The sequence below is a fragment of the Ctenocephalides felis genome, unplaced genomic scaffold (assembly GCF_003426905.1).
Source record: "Ctenocephalides felis isolate EL2017-DRISC unplaced genomic scaffold, ASM342690v1 CF-g0.4_SCAFFOLD_03570, whole genome shotgun sequence".
Taxonomy (NCBI): Eukaryota; Metazoa; Arthropoda; class Insecta; order Siphonaptera; family Pulicidae; genus Ctenocephalides; species Ctenocephalides felis.
The window spans coordinates 15,416,870-15,442,761 of record NW_020539724.1 but is presented as its reverse complement, the minus strand read 5'-3'; the positions used below and the strand labels follow the sequence as shown (position 1 = coordinate 15,442,761).

The 25,892-nt window shown below is 27.4% G+C and overlaps 1 protein-coding gene across 2 annotated transcripts in view; it reads left to right on the top strand.

The window, feature by feature from the left end:
• LOC113383809 (RNA-binding protein fusilli-like) overlaps positions 1-25,892 on the top strand; it is a 150,044-nt gene that overhangs the window by 108,510 nt on the left and 15,642 nt on the right. For both annotated transcript variants that reach the window (XM_026622059.1, XM_026622058.1), the window contains 7 exons: positions 1,400-1,482; positions 2,686-2,939; positions 4,620-4,709; positions 7,268-7,322; positions 15,321-15,431; positions 17,949-18,081; positions 24,326-24,463. In XM_026622059.1, coding sequence (XP_026477844.1) covers positions 1,400-1,482; positions 2,686-2,939; positions 4,620-4,709; positions 7,268-7,322; positions 15,321-15,431; positions 17,949-18,081; positions 24,326-24,463 — 864 coding nt within the window. The remainder of the gene's footprint in view (positions 1-1,399; positions 1,483-2,685; positions 2,940-4,619; positions 4,710-7,267; positions 7,323-15,320; positions 15,432-17,948; positions 18,082-24,325; positions 24,464-25,892) is intronic.

The window sequence follows — 25,892 nt, the reverse complement described above, 5'->3', positions numbered from 1 at the left end:
ATGGAATAATTGCATTCAGTAATCAAAGATTTAAGATTGAGAGTAAGAATATGACAAGATTACAATATAAATCCTATATGTGGAGCACAATGTACCCATTAATTTTGCTAGTGAAACAATTTTAATTACATATTATAAAAGTATTTATACAACTTAGATAATGTGATAATAAATTTTATGCGAGGTATATTATTTTAGGTCATATATAAATATATTTGTAATAACTATAAAGATAAATAGGATAAAAAAATTCTACAATAATGAATTAGCAGGGTTTTTACTGAACATAGTCAGATAGTTGTTAATTTGATATGTGTTAATAGGTTGTGATATAATTGATTTACCCTCCCTACCTTATAATTGTAGATTTCACATGATTCATATTTTCCTATGCCTTTTACTATCTAACTTATTTCTATTCCATTTATGGAAAAATCTGTATATTGTTCTTCAACTTACAATTTGCATATATTTCTAGTTTATTATGGTTGCCGATATGTAGGTATTTATTTAAAGCATTTCTTATACTTGTATATTGTTGTTTTCAACAATTTGCATTTGCACTTTGTTCACGAGCTCTAGTTAAACGTTGTATTTAATATGCATATTAGGAAAATAATGTATTCATCCTTGACACAAAACCATTTCTTTTTCATCGGAACTTTGCTCTGCAAAAAATGCAGAACTGCTTTCGTAACCGACTGAAGACTATAATGAGATAAATGAGGATGTGGATGGTTTTAAACCATCCAGGCGTATTTAAAAAAGCCCATATGGTAGTAATTTTATAGTTAAATAAGTTAAATATGCATTTTATATCAAATATTTTCGAAATTTTATAATTGTTGTTTTTTTAATACCTAATGAACAATGGCTACTTTGAGGTAAAAACCCCTATTTTAGTAAGCAAAGAGTTGTGGGAAAATCGAGACATTGGGAAAATTTTTGTGAAAAATAATTTATTATTGACAAATCTGAAAGTAAAAAACTAGCAATAAAACTTGGGTGGTTTTTTGGAGGGACTATGATTAAGGGACTAAATCGCAGGTTTTCAAAGTCATGAGTCTCTACCAGCAATTTTTAGGTTAAAGAGGTACAATTAGTTAGAATCTCATTTCTTCGATGCCTTTTGTTTGTAGATCAAATAAATAAATCATACTTTTTTATAGGGTATTAATTGTAAATTTTCTGATTTAAAAGATACTGTACTGGAGTCACCTTTATGCCATTATCTGCTGATTATTATGATTTCACTGTAATTATAATGTCATTTTAAACAGCCACAATTTTATATTCAACTATATTCCTTCAATATTACTTGTATTTGTATCTATATTTAATATTAAAGTAGTATATTTAATTAAATATATTTTAACTAATTTTTATTTTTTATTTACAGTTTGATACCTATGTTAGATCACTGCACATAGATCCAGAATCACCACATTTTCGAATTATCACAGATGGCCAACCACCACTTAGGTATGAATTTAATATTATTGTTAGAATAAATATTAAACTATTTATTATAATTATAATTCCAGTGCATTAGGTTGAAATAATTATTTAAATTTTTTTATACATTATACATGGTATTTGTAATGATATTTTTTTAAATTGTATATTATCAGTAAGTTATTTTTTATCTAAGGAGAAATAAAATCACAATGATTACTTTTGAAAATGATATTTATTAGACAGTTTGCAAGATCAGTATATGTATTTGTAGCTTGTAAATGATCATTTTTTTACAAAAAATTCTAATGTTACTTTTTAATCAATTTAACACACGAAATAGTATAGAATTAATCTTTAAACTACACTGTTTATATGATTTCACTTTGCTCATCATAAACTATTATTTTTAGTGAATCTTAAATAGTATTAAAATTGTACTGTGGATTGTACTCACGATGGACGATTTTTTTTAATGATTTATTTAAATTCGAAACTAATTTAATTTAGATTTATCAAAAACTATCAAACAAAAATCAAACAAAAATAGGATAAATTCTGAAAATCATTTATGAGCTTTCTGAATAATTAGTTTATATTTTCTTAAATTAATAAATATTCTTTATGCAAAATCTACTATAAGGCAGTACGATTATTTAAAAGTTGTTTATTTTTTTAAATGATTTGAACATTAACTAAATACAAACATGAAGAATTACTGCTTACCAGGTCTCACTTTTTTCAAGAGATATTATCAAAATGTCTATTCATTATTATTTAGCAAACTCCAATTATTTGTTGATGAAATAAAATTGCATACTTTCTATTATTTTCATTAATGATGTATGATGTAATTATACAAATTTTAAACAAACTTGGACAAGTGAATTTAGTAAATTGATTTATTACAGTAGTTTCCAACCATTTTCTACCAGTTTTTTATTTTTTTTAATTTTTTTTTTGCGATCTCTTGTTGTTTCTACAATCTAATTAAAATTAGATTGCTTTTAATTCAGTGATTTTAAATAGACTTTCGCAGTTTATATCACGACGTATCACCAAAGGGAAATGAGTGTGCAATAATCCCTAAAAAATCGATCACTTCGATCGTTTTTAGTACCAAGAAACAAGTATATCATACCGTTGCCATAACAACGCTATGTTATCATCTATTTTACCGCAAAACTGCCCCTCTATATTTTTATATATAAAACAATATTTTTTACCCAGACAATGCCTGCACCCGGAAGCGTGCGCAAAGGGCATCGAACTTCCGTCCTATTACTGCCGTTTCCACGACCTTCGCAAAGAGTTCCGGTCCCATGTGCTGTCTTCTTCCGGCGGTCACCAGGGCACACCAGGACAGGATCTGTCGCGTGCGTTGGTACCATTGCGCAACGCCGGACAATTGCAAGCGGATCTATTGGTAGCGGACAGGGCAGCCACATTTACCACACCGACGTGTTTAAAAGATATGCTGGATCGTATCCTTTTGTAAATGATACATAATAATTAATTAATTGATTATTAAATAATTATTATTATTTAATATTAAGAGGCTGATTCTCGTATAAAATATCTCAAAAAATTAAAATAACTCAAAAAATCCTCGAAAAAATCAAACCATGATAACAGAACAGATAACATTTTAAACATTCTTTTAACTTTTACAACGCTAGTATACTTTATCACGAACGGAACATTATTCAGAGGAGGTTTGCTGAATCTTGTCTAATCAGTATTAATAAATCTTGCATTAATAAAAGGTGTGATGCCTCCTTACTCTGATCTATGATTTATGATATTGCTATGTTACGGGTGTATATTCGTATGAGATGGTTGTCAAAAAGCTATGTATTTGCTGTGCGAAGTTAGTTTTACACACAAAACCTAACTTCATGTATGTGTTATCGAAGAGACACCAGGAAGTTGCACTTCTGATAAAATTATTATATGACATTTGTTTTGTAGATTATGTTTAATATTTATAGGATTTTAGTAATATTTAATATTTTCGTATAAAATAGTTATGTTATGGTAATGCTTTTAAATAATGGTAATGAAATAAGAAAAAGAGGGAGGGTGAATAGTGGTAATGCGATGAAGAGTAAGGGAATCATTTATTTATGATGGCTCTCACACCAAGGACCTGCCTTCGGGCAGATTACCATTTATTATTATTAATGCTATGTTAAGGGACTATATTCGCATGAGTTGATAGTAACAAACTGTTAACAAGCTATGTATTTGCTGTGCGATCAGGCGAACTTACACATAAAACAGTAGTTTTTATAATGATTTATTCATATTTAAAACTGATTCAATTTAAATTTGTCAAGAAATAAGCAAAAAGAAATTTAACAAAAACATACTAAAATCCAAGAATCATTCCAAAGCTTTTTGAATAATTAGTTTATATTCTCCTTGATCTTAAATGAATACATATTCTTAATGATAAGAGATTATTTAAAAAACCATTTCTTCAAATTTAAAATTATCAAGTAACAAGTAAACAAAAATCAAACAAAAATATAATACCTATTAATTCTAGGCTAGAATATTTTTATAAATAGTAGCTTATACTTTGGTTTATATAGAAATACTGATAAATGATTTAAAATGATTTGAAATTTAAATAACGTCTACAATTTTGCATTACGATTTTTTTAAATATGTTTACAAAAGTGCAATTTTCATACATTTTATGATTATATACATTTTTCAACTAAAGGCTATCCAATTTTTAACAAACTTGTATGGATATATAAAGCTAAAAAGCTATGACTAGGCGTGCAGAATCGCCATTCAAGTATAATCTACATAATATGTATAAAAATTGCAGTGTTGAATTTAAATTTATAGTTTTTAATTATTTATGCAAATCAATAATAGGAGACTATGGATGGTTAAGATCTTAAAATCGTTATTAAATTATTCATTTTGTAATTGCGCCGTGTACTTTCGAAAATCCGAGTTTGCTCTCTAATGGAATGTTCATGGCATCTCAGGCGCATTTCTTACCCATAAATGCATTTGTATGATATAAAATTCGTTCTTAATTAAAATGTATTATTACTAATATATGTTTTCTATATATTTTTAATTATTAATTTTATATTACGAATTTGTATACAAATTTTCTTTAATTTATAATAATAAATTAGATCTATCAATTGAATCAAGTTCAGAAGGAGATTTCCATGTCAGAGAACCAAGGGATATGGTCACGATAGTACAGAGGCTTATCGCCGAGGGTAAGTTTCTATTTCTTTAATAATTATTTTAATTGTTACCTTTCAATTAATATTTATAAAATATTTGATATTTTTTATATATAAATTATTATTTCTTATAATATTTTTATAATAATTTTAATGGTAATACATTCAGGGCAATAAATTAGGCAAAAAGAAAACTATATGACGAAAACTTTGTCATCTTCAGTGGTAAATTAATATGAGAATAATTAATGTGTAGTAAATCCATACAAAGTATTTTACACATACATATATTTGTAACAATTACACAGCCAATACCTCGAATTGCAAAAAATAAATGAATATAATGAATAATTTAAAAAATCGCATTTAAGGGGCACAACAAGTGTAACCGCCTAATAAAAAGGTGATTTTTGGGAATTTATATTAAAAAAGCTACTTTATCAATCATTCCAAAATTTTAGGAATATGTTTATACGTGTTTTAAGAATAGATAGTAAAATTTTTGAAGAAAAAAATTAAATATTTTTTAAGTTATGGTCGATCTCCAACGGCGCGACAAAAAAATAGATAAGGCCCTTCACTGCTGAAGTAATTCAGGCCTTCTACGTGAATGAAATTTAAAAAAAAAATCTTGTTAAACTAGATAATATTGTCTGTAAAATGAACTACGATAAAGAAAAAAATCAAAAATTGACAAAATGACTGCGTTTTTGAAAAAAAAAAACGAATTTTACCCAAAATTTTGGTCGTTTTTGGACTGCCAAATTCGATTTTTGATCCGATCAAAAAATTGATAGTTCATTTTACGGAGAACTATATATAGAACATGTAAATAAAAAAAATTGATAGTGATTGGATCATTTGTTTTTGAGTAATCGCCGCAGCAAATTCGGAAAATGCTGTTTCGAGAAAAACGCGTTTAAAGATTAAATGATCGTTATACTATATACTATATATACACTCCTTAAATGGTTGTGACTCAAATACTATTTAAGATATCGATTTAAAATTTTGATATGTTATTTTTAAAGGAAAAACATATCGAAATATGGAAAAATTGAAAATTCGATTTTTTGAAAATTTCACACTAGTTGCGCCCCTTAATGTTAAAAATTTCTTGACCTTGCGTATTTCTTACCATTGTACGTTCTACCTTATATTCACCAGCACATTCCTTATTTCATTTAATTTAATATATACAAAAATTTACTTGTAAATTTTTAATTTCCCGCATATGAATAAAATTTTCCCCTGCCTCCCTTACTAAGCAAGCCAAAACCGCATGTATGTACTTGAAGTCTATTCAAGTATGAGAAATAGTTTCGTCATTTTACAAGTAACCAGATATGAAAATTCCTTATGGTCAGCACAAATGAACACACAAAACAGTCATAATGCATTAATTGTACAAGACACAATCCTTTTCTTTCGAAAAGTAATATAATGCAGTTCTGATTCCCAGGTAATACGACACCTTCGCCGGATATGTTGTTACCTATATCGCTTACATTAAACAATAATCGTCAAATAAGCAAATGTATATGAAAACGCAGTTATTGATTTCTCAACATTATGGTATAATGTAAACTATATCGTTCAATCTTTTATTAATAATAATATTCATATCGGAAATGCAATGGAAACTGTTTAATTTATTACTGTTGCACCATAGTCATTTCATCATAGTTATCTTTGTAATAGATACATAAACAGAAGTTGTTTAATTGATAATTGAGGCTGTTTTAATTTTGCATCTCATTGCACGTGGAATTTTTTCTATTATTTTTTTCTGAAAACTTTAAAAATTTGGTTAATATATTAAAAATACTTAAGCAACATTTATATATTAATTCATTACAAATGTTAAATGTTTATTTATACGTTTCGACACTATATATGTGTCATCATTATATTTTTCTTAAATTTTTTAAAAAAATTATTGATTTAGACAAAGGAAGTAGAAGATAAGTAGAAGACAAATCTAAGTTCATCAAGTAACTGTAAATAAAAAATTAAAAAAAGATTACCAAAAATAAAAGGAAAGTGAAAATGTGAGGTTAAATATCGAATCACATGTACAAACGTTTATTAAATTTTCATAGTTACCAAAGAAATAAAGAAGATTGGCCACGTTTATTAATATAGAAGAATTCGAGTAATAAAACAAAGATTAGCTAATCCGAAGCCAATTTTTGTATATAAAATGTTAGAAGAACATATATTTATAATATATTTATGTTTCCTGAAAATATGATCAATTTTAAGCACATTTTTATTGCAAATCATTTCATCATTTTATATGAAGAAACCTTAGAGTCTGTTTTATTTATTTAGGTAAATTCTTTTTAGATTTTGTACTCAACTTTTTGAATCCAATTATTTTTTCTTTCCCAAATAAAATATTTAATGGATCTAATCGTTTTTCTTAATAAAATAAGTCATTTATCAGAATCGGAACAACTATCAGATCTCAGAACAATTATTAATTAAGAAAATCATATGTGAAACATATACCGACTTTTATATTTTATTTTTATGAAATTATATATATTATCAATTATGTTGTAGTAATATCTTTTTATTATCTTTAGGTCACAGATTCGATGTACCTGAAATAGTCAATTTGGTGTTAGAACCCGGAATTTGGTATGTATTCACTTTTTTATATAATCACCTTTAAGGTAATTTAAAAATTTAAATACCTTTTAAGGTAATTCAATTACCTTTAAGGTAATTTAATAAATTACTAGAAAAAAATATTATTTAGTAATTATATATTTAGTATTTGTAACTATATCCTCCCCTTTCACTTGTATTTTGAAATGAAAAGATTTATACTCGCTTAAATAATGCGTGTTAAATAGAGTGTCCGGTGCTTGGTGCCGTCCGGCGTTACGGGACTTTCCCCTGTATAGTCATGATTCTTTCTATCGAGTTTATAATATGGTAATTGGTATTATCGATTGATTTGATTAATATTAATTTATTGAATCATCAATTTGATTATTGATTTGAATGATTGCTCTTGATTTACATTACTTAATAAAAGTTCAAAAGGTGAAAGGAATACAATGAATGCTTATTCTATATATTAATAATACTTATTAACTTAACGGGTGAATTGAATAGATTCTATAACTAGTGCATATATATATATATATATATATATATCATAAAATATCATTAATTAATCAATATCATTAAATTAATACCGTATCACATTTCAAGTGCTTACTCTTAAAAATCTTCAAGAGTTTGTTAACACGAAACGATGGGAGTGAGATTTTATTACTTGTTTTATATGATTTTAATTATTAGAGCAATTAAATAAAATTCAATTTGTAATTATACTTCGAAATTACGATAATTTAGCTCAATATTTTTAACTTATTCACACAGCGAAATATTCATTAAATAAGCATATTAAAATTTTTTTTAGTAACGAGATTACTTAGACTGTAGAAGTTTCAGCAAGGTACAAAAATTGACAGTTAATTAATTAATGAAATTTGATTAAACACCGTTTATATACTCAGATTATCATATTGTAATAGTTATATACAATAAATGCTTTAGCATCCACATCAAGTATGAAGCTTGCCTAAGCTAATTAGTGACTACGGGACTTTTCGCAAATAAACAAAAATAAAAAAATATTTTTATTTCTGACGATTGCATTCGGTTGATTGCATAGTGTTAATTTAATATAATATCTAAATAAAGTATTATTGGATTCTAAAAATAATCTCAATTTTATGCAGCATTTGTTCTAACAATATTAAACATTTAAAATATGTGAAAGATTAATAAATGTTTGCACATACATATGAAAAATGCGTTTTTATGAGGAATAAATTCTTTATATATATTTATTTATAAATTTAAGTTACTACAAGTTTAAGTATTACTACATAAACAATGCTACAATTTAACGTAATGGTCGTTTTTAATTATAAACTTTATATGCTATTATTAGCATTGGACAACGTAAGCAATTGCTGCAACAAATAGGAAATAAATTGATAAAAATAAAATTCATACTGTTATATATATATATATAAATCACTACGATTGTGAATTTAAATACGTACTCTTATCTGCAAACGATAAAAGTCGCGAGTAGGCTCGGAGAAGGATGGTACTTTACAGTCAATCAAATCCATCTATTCAATATTATATTTTATAAAAATAATAAATTAATAGATACATATTAATAAATTGATTCATGATTAAATTTTTTATGTATTTTAAGGTAATTTTTGCAAATAAATTGCTAACTTGAAAGCATGTTTCATAGTGTAATATTTACTGTAGCACATAAGGTTTCTCCTTATCTTAAGTTCAGTGGCGGGTGCTGATTTTTATGTTATTTACTTATATAAGGAAATTATTTTTTAAAGCATATATGAATAAATTATAAAATAACACCAGCTTTTATACTAAGGGTCTGTTATAATTATTAGACTCTGTTAATATATTAGATTGGCAACTAACTCAGTGCGATGGTCTTAATTGAGTTTTTAGGTTTACTGATGTATTCCAAAAGTACATACTTTTTGTAAGTGGAAGTGGAACGCAATTTAGGTATCCATCAGTAAAAACAAGTTTTTTGATCGATTTTGATTCGAAAATCAAATTTTTGTCATTTTGCTTTTTTTATTTATGCTAAGGTAAAAAGGCATCTTAAGCACACAAAAAGTTATGAACTGTTCTTGGTAACGAAGCCTTAAAAACGGAGGTGTCAAGATTTGTTTCCCCAATTTCATTCTGGTGATTTTTTTCTCAAAGATGCAAAAGGCTGTGATCGTCCAATTGAAGAATCGTCTACTTTTACTTTTACCATCCAACCGAAGAACCAATTTTGAGGTCTAAATTGAATAACTAACGAATTTAGACAACATTTTATTCCAATATTGACATCACATATCCTTGTCCACTTGACAAAAATTATTGGAACTTGGTGGAAATATTTTACCACCATACATTCTTGACCTTCTGATTGCTATTTGTTTCGATCTTTACAAAACTCCTTGAATGGTAAACAATACAATGATACCATCATATGTCAGATTGATTGAATTAAAAAAAAAATAATAATAATAAAAACCAGAAGTTGTATGAAAGTGATATGATATTGCTACTTATAACGCAAGTCCAGCCATTTTAAAGATTTTGGGCAAAAAGTGCAATTTGCTTTAATGGCAATTCTGTTTTTGAGAGAATGTGCGTCCGATTTAAATTATTCAAAAAGCATTTCAGTTGTATTGAAGCAACAAGAATATATTAAATTTTTTGAGGAGGCAGGTCCTGGGTTTTGGAGATCACATAGAAAAAGTTTGAAAACATGCCATTTGGCGTTAAAAGTGATCATTAGACATATAAAATATCACATATATAATATCACATCACATAATATCAAATCTTGGAGAAAAAAAAAAGATTTATTTCAAAATTTAAATAAAATACTTAAAATGCTACATTACAGTACGGGAAGTTCCTGCAATTTGCCTTAAGACACGATGCCATGCACAACTAGTTATCAATTTAAAATTTCTGAATCTTTATAGTAATCGCAAAAAAAACGAAAATGAAGATTTTTATATATCTTTACGTTTCAAAGGATTTTAAACATTTTGGCTTACCTTGGAAAAAATGGATGTATGTGTGTGTGCGTGTGTATGTTTGTGCGTGTGTGTGCGGATACAAATTTTTGTCGACGATTTCGGGAACACCGATCAACCGATTTGAATAATTAAAAGAACATTCAATTCATATTGATAAGGAGACGTGCTGATTAGTTTTTGGCGAAGGCAGGTCTAGCCGTTCCGAAGATACGAAGCAAAAAGTGCCAAAAGCGGTAACTCAGTTTTTAAGAGAACGGAGCGTTTGATTTCAATAATTCAAACAACATTTTACTTGTATTGACAAGATGAAGAACTGATTAAATTTTTGGGAAGGCAGGTGTAGCGGTTGTGGACTCTCAATAAAAATAAGTTAAAAAATGTCATTTGGCGGTTAAAAATGTTTATTGGACATATGTACATCAAATAATTAGATATTTTGTAGAGATTTTAATAATGTGTACACGTTTTGTGTAGTTTTTGTTTGGGTTCCGTACCAAGATTTTTAATAAAGGATCGTTCAAGTATTACGTAAGCAGATTTATTACAATTATTTACCCCCCATCTCCCTTGTCAGCAAAAGTAAGCAAAGCTTTTACCGCCTACCCCCATGCTTACGTAAACATTTTGCAATTAATATAAAAAAAATAAAAATACTATATATATCGTAATCATCATCCAGACTCCCCTGCCACCCATGTCAACCCAAAATAAGCAAATCAACAACCCCCCTGCCCCCCTATAGTGCTTACGTAACACTTGAACGGCCCCTAACGGTATGGGAAGTTCCAGCAATTTGCCTTAGTTTGCGATATAATATATATATATATATATATATATATATTATATAATAATATATATAAATAGTATAGTATATATTTCTATGTATTATTATTATCCCGTACCGCCCCTGTCGGCGGTTGTCGCCTTCAATCGCCGCTGCTCCGAAGCAACAGGCGCTCTCGTGACGTCGCATTCGGCTCCTCGATTTCAGTTCAGTGTTCAGTCCAGCGTCAGCTTGTTTAGAGTTTGGCTCGTACTTCAGTCCAGTATATTATTCTCACAAAGGTGTCGTTTGACATTTATGTTTATAAATTCCTATCTCGACTTGTGCAGAGAACGTGTTAAATTATTAGTTAGTAAATGACTGAAAATTCCTAAAAGATAATTTTCTAGTGTCGTATTTTTGCGATAATACATGCAATTGTGTTTGCGGCATCTATGAAATACGAATAAGTGTTGGAATGTTTCAGTATCAATAGTGTTTTGTGTTAGGAAGTATTCTATGGAGATCGATTCAGTGACTTATTGAAGTTGATAACGCAACGGTATGTTTATAATTTTGCACGAATTTTAAATATTTATTAATCGTAAGATGAAAGTAGTGTGTAGACCATGTGTTTATAGTAATTAGATACGTCAGAGTGTATTTGTACTGTAGACATGTTTTTTTACCTTTGTTCTATGAAATAACTAGTGGCAAGCATGGCATCGTGCCTTAAGGCAAATTGCTGCAACTTCACGTTATTAAAAATCTTGGTACGAAACCCAAAAAAATGTACACAAAATGTGTACACATTATTAAAATCTCTATAAAATATCTGCTAATTTGATGTACATATGTCCAATAAACATTTTTGATCGCCAAATGACATTTTTTTAACTTATTTTTATTGAGAGTCCATAACCGCTGGACCTGCCTTCCCAAAAATTTAATCAGTTCTCCATCTTGTCAATACAAGTAAGATATTTTCTGAATTATTAAAATCGGACGCTCTTAAAAACTGAATTACCGTTTTTGGCACTTTTTGCCCCGTATCTTCGGAACGGCTAGACCTGCCTTCGCCAAAAACTAATCAGCACGTCTCCTTATCAATACGAATCGAATGTTTTTTAAATTATTCAAATCGGTTGATCGGTGTTCCCGAAATCGTCGACGAAAATTTGTATCCGCACACACACAAATACATCCATTTTTTTAAGGTATGTCAAAATATTCAGAATCCTTTGAAACGTAAAGATATATAAAAATTTTCTGTTTTGATTTTTTGTGATTACTATAACTTACCCTACTGGAAGTTAATAAAAGTAAACTTAACTAGTTGTAAATAGTACTTTGCTTTATTTTCCGAAATCAATTTATCAATTTATGAGTGATTTTTAAGTACACTAAGCTGGTACAAAACATTTTGTTGTGAGAAACTAATGCAGATTATTCAATTTTTTCTACATTTTGTACAATTTTGTTTCTTACAAATGTTTCTTTCTGAAAAACGAACACGTGTCTCTAATACATACATACACAAAGACCTTTCAAAAAGCGCCGCCGAACATTTCAAATTTTAATAAATTTTTATAATAAAACCACTTTTCGTAGGACTATAATGTTTTAGTATGTTCATCAAATCCAGGTACACTATCGCCATACCAAGTTTTATTAAACTGGTGAAAATATTTTTCTAACTTCTCGTAGGGTAAGTTATAGTAATCACAAAAAAAAATGAACAGTTCTATATATTTTTACGTTTCAAAGGTTTCTGAACATTTTGGCATACCTTAGAAAAAATGAATGTACGTGTATGTGTGTATGTATATATGTGCGGATACAATTTTTCGCCGGCGATTTCGTTATCATGGATCAACCGATTTGAATAATTCCAAGAAACATTCGATTTGTATTGATGGACAGACTTACTGATTAGTTATTGGCAAAGGCAGGTCCAGCCGTTTTGAAGATACAGGACAAAAAGTGCCAAAAATGGTCATTCAGTTTTTGTGATAACGGAGCGTTCGATTTGAATGATTCAAAAAACATTTTACTTGTATTGACAAGATGAAGAACTGATTAAATTTTTGGGAAGGCAGGTTAGGTGGTTTCGGAGATCTACTGAAAAAAGTAACAAAAAAGCCATTTGGCGGTCAAAAATAATCATTAGACATATGCCCATCAAATAATAAGTACAATTTTTGTTTACATTTACATGAGTTCCTTACCAAAGTTTAACTGCGCTTCGATATTTAGTCCTTAATCGTCGCCCGGTTGCTTTGAAAAAGAGTTATAAGCTTTTTTTTAAAATTAGAATTTTTGGTGCGGGAAGTTCCAGCAATATGCCTTAAGACACGATGCCATGCGCCTAATAGTTTAACACGGTCTGGCCGATCTTTATCAAAAAATAATCAGCCGGTTCGCTTGGTTCTGAATTTTTGACTAGCACGTGGACAGTAATTTAGCACTTTTCTGTTAATTCTAAAGAAATGGCTAACATAATTTAAATGTATGAAAATTTAACCAACGCCGAGTGTTATCGAGTTTATACGAATGGCTTTAAATTTTTGAAATCGGTTCAGTCGTTTTTAAGAAACCGTGGATGAAAGGTCAATAATTGGCTCACATATACACATAGCCATACATAAACAAACACATGTAGTTTCTCCAAATTTGGTCTCATTCGATTCAGAATGACTTCATACCTTGAAAAAACAAGATTTGTATAATCATATAATTTTATATAATATTATATAAAATATATTTCCATTTACATTCTAAAAAACACCGATAAGGGCCAAGGCTACGAAGCGGCTTATGTCAGTTTTTTCTACTAGTTCAAAATGCCGCGATTTACAAAGGATATTTCTGTGGGATATATATATAGTAAACCGCCAATAACAATTTTTTTAGCTGCAAATAAAGGAACTAACTCTATAAATTAATCAGTTTTGCGCTACGATCAGCACAAGCCCAGCCTTTTCTTTATAATTAGCAGATAATTGCAAAAGTTTTCGTCAAAAATCCTAAACCGATTTTGAAAATTCAAAAACTGTTCAAGAATAGTCCGAGAGGTATTTGATGGGAAAATTTTGCTAATTTATTTTTGCTTTTCATCGTATTTGGCATTTGAATTGGACATCTTTTTTGCTACCAAAAAATTTGCTGATATTCAGGATGGAATATGAGCAAATATAAAAAATATAGATATTAATATTAATAAATAATATTTGCTAAATAATAAATAATTATTTTTTGCTAAATATCTGACATACAGTTTATTCGTAAATAATTATTGAAAAAAAATCAGTACCGATTTTAATAAAAGTTTGCATGGCGGTAGTTAATGATGTACTAAACTAACATCCTAAAGCATTATAGACAAAAAATGGTTTAATTATAAAAAATATGTATATTAAATTTTGGAACTTTAGGCCACGCTTTGAGACATATACCGAGTATGTATTAACCAAGTGTTTGCTTTTTCTTCAATAATGTATGATATTTAAAATGTTATAGCATACTTAGCAAATTTATACATAATTGCAATGATTGCACCAGCTCGATGAACTTGTAAATCACTCAAATTAATATATTGAATTTTGAGTGGATTATTCACACATTGGACTTGTCTTATTGCAAAATACCACTTAGACCTAGTTATTTTGTTTCATCATCCACCTAAAGGACACGACAAATGAATTATTGGACTCATTAAGTCCAAATGCTGTTTTTTACAGCGATAGTTCAAAAAAGGAAACAAATGTAAAATATATACTTATAAAGTGGAATAATAGATTTTTACTTACAGTAGACTTAAAATCGGTTATTAGAATTTTTATAATATTTTTTCTATAAATCTGTTCTAATAACTTTCTTACTAAGTTTCTATTACTATTGTATCGTATTTGTGAGTCATATGTACTCCAAGCACATTTGTATCGGATTTTGTTTGAAAATTTGATTGTAAGATGTAAACAGATTGTATTGATCTGTGAGAGAAAATTATTGATCACAATGATATCAATGAAAACATCATTTTGAATAGACATTGTTTGTGGAATCAAACATTTGTTTTCTTCTAATCGGTAATATTGATGCTGGTAAAAATCCGGTTCAATAATGCATTTACAGATATTGTATGAAATGAAAAATGAAATTTGTAAAATTGAGATCGATAATTTAGCAATAGTGATATTTATTTATTTATTTATTTATTATATTACTCATATTTATTCTATTTTTTTTTTGTTACAGTTCAAAAGACGATGAAATTGATGGTTGCTGTATAGTTCGTGCTAGAGGACTTCCATGGCAAAGTTCTGATAGAGATATTGCAAAATTTTTCATTGGTTTAAATATTATCAAGTAAGTTAATTAATTCATAAGTTCATAAATAATATAAGTTAATTAATTAATAATTTTTCTAACTTATTATAATTGATTATCTACCTACATGAGACATTAAACCAATTGTCCATAAAGTACAACAAAGTAAATCTCAAAGTAAATTCGTCTAAAAAATGCAGTTGAAATATAAAATAGATGAAATGGATTTTCATTTATTAGTTGATATAATGTAGGTCTTTCTGTTAAATTCCTTTGTTAAGAATTCGGTTCAACATTTTACTTTTATTTAAGTTTGTAGGATGTCCAGGAAGCCTGTTCTTTTAACTTCTGATTATTCCTGTATACCTTATTTTTTATGGAAAAAGTATTCACTAATTTTTTTTATAAGTATCTTTTTATTTGATTTTGTATGTTTGTTTATGTACATCTGTTATCGTTCTTAGACTATTTATTTAATTGCAAAATGTGTCGCAAAAACATCTGTATTTGTCCGAATTAATAATGCGAAACAATAGCACTAATTATTTACAATAATCATTATACATGTTCATAAAAATTTATGCATGGAGACATACATAATGCACTTTAGCAATGGTATCAAAGATTTTAGCTTATGGGCCACATTTCACCAGAATAGAATAAATTGTAAGAAAATGAAAATCAGAATTATGCAGTTGCTTTGTTTTTAAATTAATCTCTTCTGCAACTATCAATATATTTAAAAAAAACAAAAAGTTAAACAATTTTCATTATTTTATTTTGTAAATAAACAATAATATTTTTTTTTAAATCTTTATTTACTCTTTTGTCAATCAAGACTTAAGAAGTGAAGAATAAAAAATGAAACAAATTTTTATATTGAATCTTGTTTAGATATCCTTTTTAGTGAAAATAATTCCTTGTTAGAAATTAGAAAATATTTGAGTAAAAATAAATTTATTATCGTCACATGTAAACCTTTTTTACGTAGAAACCATTCCATTATATTACTGCTATAAAAAAACACTCGATATTTTTATGGCATTATCTAGAAAGGAATAATAGAAAAACTTTGACCATGTGTTTGCAATATGTTTTCAGATACTTGTAAAGTGATATGTTATTTATTGCACAGCTCAACAGTATCTTTTAAAATCAAAATTTCTACCAATGCAGCAAATATGTAAATTTTATTCAAAATTTGGTATTATTTAATTTGTTGCGATTATTCTTTATTAACGCTTAAATTTTTGTATTTAAAATATTTGTATTTAAATTTATTATTTAAGACAAATACAATGGTTGTGCTATTCTAGTTTATCATATCAAAGTGTTTTGGTTTCTTTTTTATTGGAAGGTAAATGTATATCCTAAATTTTATATACTTTTTTATTACAACATATTGGTAGTCTTATTCTAGCTTTGATATATATTTTTCACTAGAAGCCTTGTAACTGGTTATACTATAATTGTTTGGATACAATTTTTTATTAGAAGGCTTACCCAATCGTTGTCCTATTATAGTTTTGATAATTAATGATTTATTAATATTTTTTATTGGATGCCAACCTAATCCGTCAAATATTTTTTGAATCGTTCAAATCGGATGCTCCGTTTCAAGTTAAACTAGCCAAAATTTAGTAAAACAGCTCCAGCAACAGAAAAACAATTCCAAAAATCCAAAACAATTTAAAACCATGTTGGCAGATCACATTAACATATACAACTACAACTACGATTAATGATTGTCCTTTTATAATCTTATATTGTGAACATTTTAATCAAACAATCGATATCCTTATATATAATTCACTGATTTCTATATCACTTGAGACAAAAAACTTGAGTTTAGTGATAAATATTTTTTTTACAATAATTTTCTACTGCACTTGCAATCAGTAAAATGTTTTTTAAGATAACAATATGTGTGCAATTCGAATGCACTTGAATAATTTTCTTATCACTACAATTTATTTGCCTTACAATAATATTTATTTGCATCTATTAATAATTACATGTGATTATAATGATAACATTAATCTTCATTTGATTAATTTATCTGATTATTATTATTATTTTTTTCAAATAGTTTTTTTTATTTATTTATTTATATATTATTTTTATATTTTAGTCAGACAGGGGTATCTGGTATGAGAGATTATGAAACAATTTTCTTATTTTATATATGCATATCATTTGTCTATTTCATTATACTCTAAGAAAATATTTATATATAAATATCTATTCAATCTTCAATTTCCTTATAATATTTCTTTATTTTTCTTTTAAATAAGATTTAAAGGGTAACTATTATTTTAAAAAAAAAATACATTTCATTATTTCAATAGTCAGTTTCCAAGTGAATGTAGCCCTTACTGCTTAACATCACAAGCTTATAGAACCTTTAAGTTGATCAAATTCATATACATATGTTAAAATTACAAATGGCATATGATAAATTACATTAAAATAATAAATTAATTCGATTAGAGAAAAGTTAAAAATATATACATGTCTAAACAGCAAATGTATAATGTTTTTGTATGGTTCTTTCAGAGGCGGCGTGGCCTTGTGTTTGTCGGCTCAAGGAAGACGGAACGGCGAGGCCCTGGTGCGATTCGAGTCGCAGGAACACAGAGACATGGCACTCAAAAGGCATAAGCATCACATCGGCTCCAGATATATCGAGGTTAGATTTTGAGATTTAATTTTTTTAAATTGTTTATTTTTTTACTTTGCCTACACGTACATTAGTCATATACATTTTATAGGTTAACTTTACAATTTTATTTTATTAGATTTCATATATTTTTATATCACGCCGTATTTTCTGTTGTCAACAATGTTATAAAATTAGTTGGAAGGGAAATTTTTGAGATATTAATATTAATACAATATTTTTTTATTATTCTATAATTGGTGTACTAATATAAGGTGAATTTTATTGATTACCTTACACCTTAAAAATTGAAATAGAAGAAATTTTTGAATTCAAAAGAATTTTTTCTGGCTATAGTTCAGAAGAAATTAGGCCGCTAAAAAAAGTTGAATCAGTCAATTTTGGCCATAATGCCACTGTCAAATATTACTAAACTAAACAATACTTGTAACAAATAACGCATAACAATAATTTTTTACTTCTACTTTTACTATAAAATAGCTTTTCCGTGACATAGTTTTTTTTATAATATTTTAATATGAAGCTAATGGGTCAATATCACCGTACTTCTTGGGCTGATGTGATTATTTGAACTTCTTTTTTTTAACTTCCCGAAGGAGAAGTTTATGTTTTCATAAAAAAATCCGATTTTATATAATTTGTTTTCTCGACGTTTCAAGCCATTCTGAATAGAATGAGACCAAATTTGGAAAAAGTATGTGTAAATCGACGTCTTCTCGAAAACGGCTGGTTCGATTTCAAAAATTTAAGACATTCGATTTATCTCGATGAGGACTATCGTTTGTCAGACGATCGGCCGAGACGTTTCTTTATAAATAGAAGAAAAATGAAAAATTTTTCGTCCACGTTTTATCCAGCAATTTTGAATCGCTTTTGAAAATTCGAAAACCGTTCGAAAGATATTTGTTGGGAATCGTGCTGATTAGTTTTTGGTAGAGATCATCGGCCGGGCCGTTTTCTTGTAATAAGGTAATTTTTATTCTTGTAAAGTTTTATTATTATTATATATATTATTTCAGATTATGGTAGATACCATAATCTTCTAGATCATACTAAAATATTACGGCCCTACGACAACTCGTTTATCTTTAAAAATTCGTCAAAGTTTGCAAAAATTAGTATGTCCTTTTTGGCATTTGTCAAAATTAGAACTTTTATCGACGTTTGCTTAAAAACGCCTAACCGATTTCAGAAATTTAAAAACCATTTGATGCATGTCGATGAGGATTGATATTCCTCAGTTTTATGTGACGATCGGCCAAGCCGTTTCTTTGTAATTTGAAAAAAAGTGTTGGACTTTTTGTCCACATTTAAGCTCATACTACCGAATCGATTTTAAAAAATTAAAAACTGTTCGAAAGATATCAATTCGGAATGATACTGATTAGTTTTAGGTGAAAATATACCGAGCCGTTTTCTTGTAATTAACTGTTGAAAAAAACATTTAAGCCGATTTTCATGGAACTAACTTCATGAACTGTTCATTTGGCAATATATATCATGGTCTTATAGAACTTACTGAAATATTACGGCCTTACGACAAGTAGTTTATTTTTAAAAATTCATTAAAGTTTGAGAAAATGAGTAGTTCTTTTGACATTTGCTAAAATTAAAATTAGACGATTTACTTGGTATAACGATAGAGTACTTGGTCTTAATGAACATACTAAACAATTAAAGTCCTACAAAAAATTGGCTCAATTATAAAAATTATTGATTTTTAAAAATTTGCTTTTAAAAAATACTCCGACCGGGTTGACGTGTTCGATTTTCAATAATGTGTAATAAATCCACTTCGAATACTTAACTACTCATAAATTAATTAATCTATCATGGATTATGTCGATTATTTACACATATCGGGAAGTTCATGTAATTTGCCTCAACACAAAATACCAATACCAACTAGTTTGATCAGTTTCCAGGATATCCAAAATATTTGCTTTCAATTACGTCACACAAATGACGAATCCTCAAAATTCGTGTGCCCTCTATTGTTTACCCTTTGTTATCTTCGATAATTTTCGATTTTTTGATTCGATTCGAAACAGAAGGTTTACGAAATTTGTATAAAAGATAAAGGAGCGTCCGACGGGCTCCACATTTGACCTGTGAACTATGAAATATGTGCTCAGCTGATTACGCATATATTCCGAACGATTCTCTTCGTCTTTCAGTCGGATTCTCGGGCACTTTTTGTTCGAACGAATAATATTTCTTGGAAAAATCAGTCGTAAAAATGATACAGTGAAATCAAGTGCTTGGAATATTATATTTTGCACATTTTTGTAAAGGATAATTTGATAATTTTGTTGTATTTGGTCTGTGTTTTAGTAAAATGACTCATTGTTAGTGAGTGTGTAAAATGGTTTTTAAATTGAAACAAAGGGTGAGTTTTAGTTGGTTGGTAATGAAAACTTATGTAATTAAGAATGGATTTTTTAAAACTTATTATACAATACATGGATGGATGAATCACGTTTATGGTCCTGCAATTTATCAAGAAATTTTAGTATTTTTAAAAAATGTGGCAACAGCCACGAACAAATGATTATCTAACTTTTATTAGGTAAGATTTTTTATGGTACCGGATTCAAACTACTTAATAAGAAAATGTATAGGTAATTAATGAAGAATTGATTAATTTTATTAATTAATCTAACTTTTATTAGATAATTTTTTTTAGACTATCGCATTCTAGCTACGAAAATTAATAGTTAATTAGTTGGGAATTGATTGTTTTTAAAAACGATTCTTACTTACTTTTTTCTTATACAATTCACTCTTAAGGCTTTGCAATTAATCAAGTAATTTGAGTTTATTTTTAAAAAATAAAGCAATCTGAAAGATTTTCTTTTATGAAGCAAATACCACCATGAACAAATGATTATATAACTTTTATTAGGCAAGCATTTTTCAGGGTAGCATTAGTAGTCAAGATTTTAGATTTTTCGAACAGGGCTTGAGTGTTACAATTTGTTGAGATAATTTATCCACCTCTAACGTCATTGAAATTGATAGTTTTAAAATACGTATCCTCTATTTAAAAAAAAAAACACATATTATTGACCAAAATTTGTTTCTCTGATAATCTTCTTGGACACACTTATAAAAGAAATATTCATTTACATTTTGCCTCTGATTTAAAATATATTATTAATGCAAAGTACTTTGGTTACTATAAATATTTTTTTTTCAATCATTTAATTATTTTTATCAGTTGTATAAACTGATAAAAGAAAAGTATAAAACTAATAAATGAAACAATATTAAATAAAATAATATATAATAAAAGTTTGTAAAAATATTAAATATAATTAATATTTCACTATATGCTGCTCTAACCCTAATATCATAAATTAATTTATTTCTTGGCATTTGTTTATAATCATTGAGAAACATTTATAAATGCTTTATGAAATATAAATAATTACGGATGAACTAATATATAAATAATAAACTAAATGAGAAGATTTAAACTAAACAATAACAAAAATCATATTTTTATTAATATTTTTCCAACATGGAAATATAACGAAATTTCAACATACAAATTCGTATTATCCCGAAGACCTAATCACTTAAAATAAATTATAGCTTTAGTTAATTATCTACTAGGGGATCTTCTCAATGGAGAAGATTCTTACTTGACATTATAATTCATCACAATGACTTATAGAAAACTGTTGTATTTTTCTGATTGTCATAAATAAATAAATAAAAAAAACAAATTCGTATTATCGTGATAGCATTCTTTGATATCGATAATAAAACTGTTTTCTTGAGAAATTGATAATTTTATCATGCATTTTTAAGAGTTGCTATAAGAGTACTTATAAAATAATAGTAAATACATCAATTTTTATTTATAAATTATCAAAATTTACATCTATTTATTTATGGAATTGCTTTCCTATATCTGCAGAGTATTTCTACAAACATGTGGACTCAACCTTTCATTCACATTTTTGTAAAAATGATGATTTACCTTCCTGATTTAAGTCTTATAAAAATTATTTTAACTTACAAATAAATTCAATTACAATTTTGCGCACCTACGTTTTTCGCAACAATATTTATACATTCTCTCACAAGTGAAATATTTTTGTAAATTATTATTTAAATATTTGCAAAATGTTCTTATGTAAGATTGTTTCTAGTTAAGTGCCATTTATGTTTAAGATATGCTTAGAAGAAATTCAATATTTTGCACGCACTTGAGATAAGTTTATACAACATTATGTAATGGTAATTAAATTTTTATTGTATAATATTTTTTACTTGAAGTAAAAATTTCAATATTTATTGATATCGTTAAATATTTATTCACAAATAAAATATTATTACTGTTGATAATTATACTTTTGTTTCTATTACAATACAAAAAAGTTAAAACATAATTTATATAAATGCGGTTTCAACATTGAAAAATAACGTTATCATATTTTATTTTTCGGTCGATCTGAGTTGTTTTGATTTAGATTCGGTAAATTTTTATTAAATATTTATTTTTTGATAAGTGTATTTTTCACGAGACTAATATTTGTTTAAATCTTTCAACATTAGAACTGTAAGACTGATTCAAAAGAAATATTTACCTTGTAAGATTTACTTCGAGAGTTTAGTTATATACTTTTTTAAATATGTATTGTTGAAATTTTACTTTATATACATGCTTTTTTATATACAAGTGAATGCTTTCAATTTAATAATATAACTATTAATCTATCATGCAGAGTATCCTAAATTAATATTAATAATAGTAATTGACAATAATAATGGATAAATTCTGTTTCTTCGGATTACTTCAGGAAAATATTCAGATAATTTTATTTTTACAATTATTTTAATTTTTTTTTTTTTTGAGTAAAGCTATTTGAGTTAATAATCTTTAATCCTAAATTGATTGATTATTGTTGATTTGAATCACTTCAGGATCTTAAATTTATTTTAATTAATGGTTCAGAAGAACTAGTTACAAAACAGTTTGTTTTTCAATTTACAATTTATGTATGAAATATATTATGATTTTTTTTTATAGTGGTTTCAAAACTTTTATCTATTGAATTATTCAATGGTTTTAATTTGATTTACAACCAAAGTAGTTAATCAAAATTTTATAAAGCTTGTGATATACTCTTTCTGTATAATTTTTCTTATGCAATCACGTACTTTAAGATTGAAGTATAATTTTTTTTTTAAATTTTATTTGGCTTCGCTTACTCTGAGCATTTAGCCACCTACAACATATTTTATTTATTTACATTTTTATATAATTTTGAATCTATATATGTATCCTATTCTATATTCTAGCTTCATTCTATTTTTTTCTTCATTCTTCTTTTAATTTCAGCTCAGTTCCAATATTTCACTTCTTACTCCTAATACAATTCGAACTCTGTTATTCCTATTTTTCACAATTTTTATTTGATTTCAAATTAACTATACATATTTTTTTTCCTATATTCTAAGTCAATTGACTTAGGACAGGATTTGATCCGAAGATCCCTGTCGTGTGAATCGAACATGCTACCAAGTGAGCTATGCTCGCCACAAGTATAAATTTTGTTTTTGATTACGAATTAGTTTTTAATTATATTTACTTTTATTTAATTAACTACAGCTATTTTCAAATTTATCAAGTATTCATCATATTACGACTTATTATTGCTAATTTAATAATTACGCAAATACTATATATAAGCAAATCTATGTTTACAAACACGATCATAATTATTATGTTATTTATTTTATTATTACATATATTATGGTTTATGTATGGTGATCTAACATGGTTGTTATTCTTATGCAAGTGATCATTTTTGTAAACTACGTTAAAATAATTCTGAGACTGTCCGTGACTCTGGTGTAAGAGCTTTGGCCTTGCAACCAAAAGATTCCTGATTCAATTCCCATCTCAAACATTATGATATCGAGTAGTAGTGAAATCTGAAGCTGAATATTAGTAAAAATGTCATTTCAGAGCATTAATGCAACGAATTAATATTGTGATTAAAATCAAAAATAAATATATCGTTTTATAATAAATACAACTTGAGAAATGTTTATCTTATTTCTTCATGTACAAGAGAAAATTTTTGAATCAACGAGTACTTTGCTTGATAAAAAAATTGTCTTATGAAATTGCGGTTGAAAAATTCTAAACAAGTATAAATATGGGATCGATTTGCAATATATTTTACAATGCTAAAGATTTGTTTCAAATATTAATTTAAGTTTTATTACTCTTCAGGTATACAGGGCGACTGGTGAAGACTTCTTAGCTGTTGCCGGAGGAGCGAGCAATGAAGCACAAGCTTTTCTATCGCGCGGGGCGCAAGTTATCGTTCGGATGCGAGGGTTGCCTTATGATTGCACCGCAACTCAAGTGGTAAGTTTAATAAAATTTAATTATATTAAAAAATGCAAATAAATTTTGATAGTTTTGATAGGTGTAAAAATCATCATTTTCATTTCTGTAAAACATATTCATACCTAGAAATTGTAACAAATATGTATAATTTTAAAGCATATTTGTTATGTTTACTAGTTTAGAATTTCATGGCTGTTTTATATAATTATTTTTTATAAATGATCAAGTTTCATTTTTGAGAAGTTTTTGTGCTTACTGACATTTAGAAGCACCAACCTCAATTTGTGGTCTCTAACTGCATATGCCAGTGGTTTCCACTCTTTTGGACACCGTGATCTAGTAAAAAATATTGTTGCATTCCCCCCCCCCCTTGTTTTTTCAACAATTTCTACAAATTATTATGCTATATTATGTGAAAATATGCATAAACTAGCTGTAAGTGAAATTCTGTCTTAAGGCAATTAAGGCATCGTGCCTTAAGGCAAATTGCTGGAACTTCCCGTGCCAAAAATTATTATTTTTTTAAAAACGATTAACATTTTTGAAAAAATTTTACTTCGAAAAAATAAGATTTTTTGGAAATTTTAAATTGGACGAAAAATTACTTTTTTTTGAAAAAAAAATTTTTTTTTTAAAAAATTTTTAAACAATTTTTTTTATAAAATTTTTTTCTGGAAAAAATGTTATCTTCATTTTGACATATTTTGGAAGATCTGAACTTTTTTTCAAAGCAATCGTACTTCTTTAACTGCATAGAGACAAAAAATAAAGCGCGTAAGCGCCGCGTCGCTGTCTAACGGAAAAACATTAGTACGGAACCCATAGGAATGTAAACAAAACTTATACTTATTGTTAAAATCTCAATAAAATATCTGATAATTTGATATGCATATGTCTAATGTCTAATGATTATTGTTGACCGCCATATGTTATTTTTTTTTTAGTTTTTTTTTACTAGATCTCCGAAACCGCTAGACCTATCTTCATGAAAATTTGATCAAATCTTCATCTTGTTAATACAAGTAAAATGTTTTTTGAACTATACAAATCGGACGCTCCGTTCTCTTAAAAACTGAGTTACCGTTTTTGGCCCTTTTTGCCCCATATCTTCGGAACGGCTAGACCTGCCTTTGACAAAAACTAATCAGCACGTCTCCTTATCAATACGAATCGAATGTTTTTTGAATTATTCAAATTGCTTCATCCGTGTTCCCGAAATCGTCGACGAAAATTTGTATCCGAACACACACACATGCACGCACACACACACACACACATACATCAATTTTCTCCAAGGTATGCCAACATATTCAGAAACCTCTGAAACGTGAAGATATATAAAAATTTTCATTTTCGATTTTTTTGCGATTACTTACCCTATGGAAAGTTAATTATAAATAAATCAATTTATCATCTCCAGAACATTAACAATCGTCATTTCATTTCG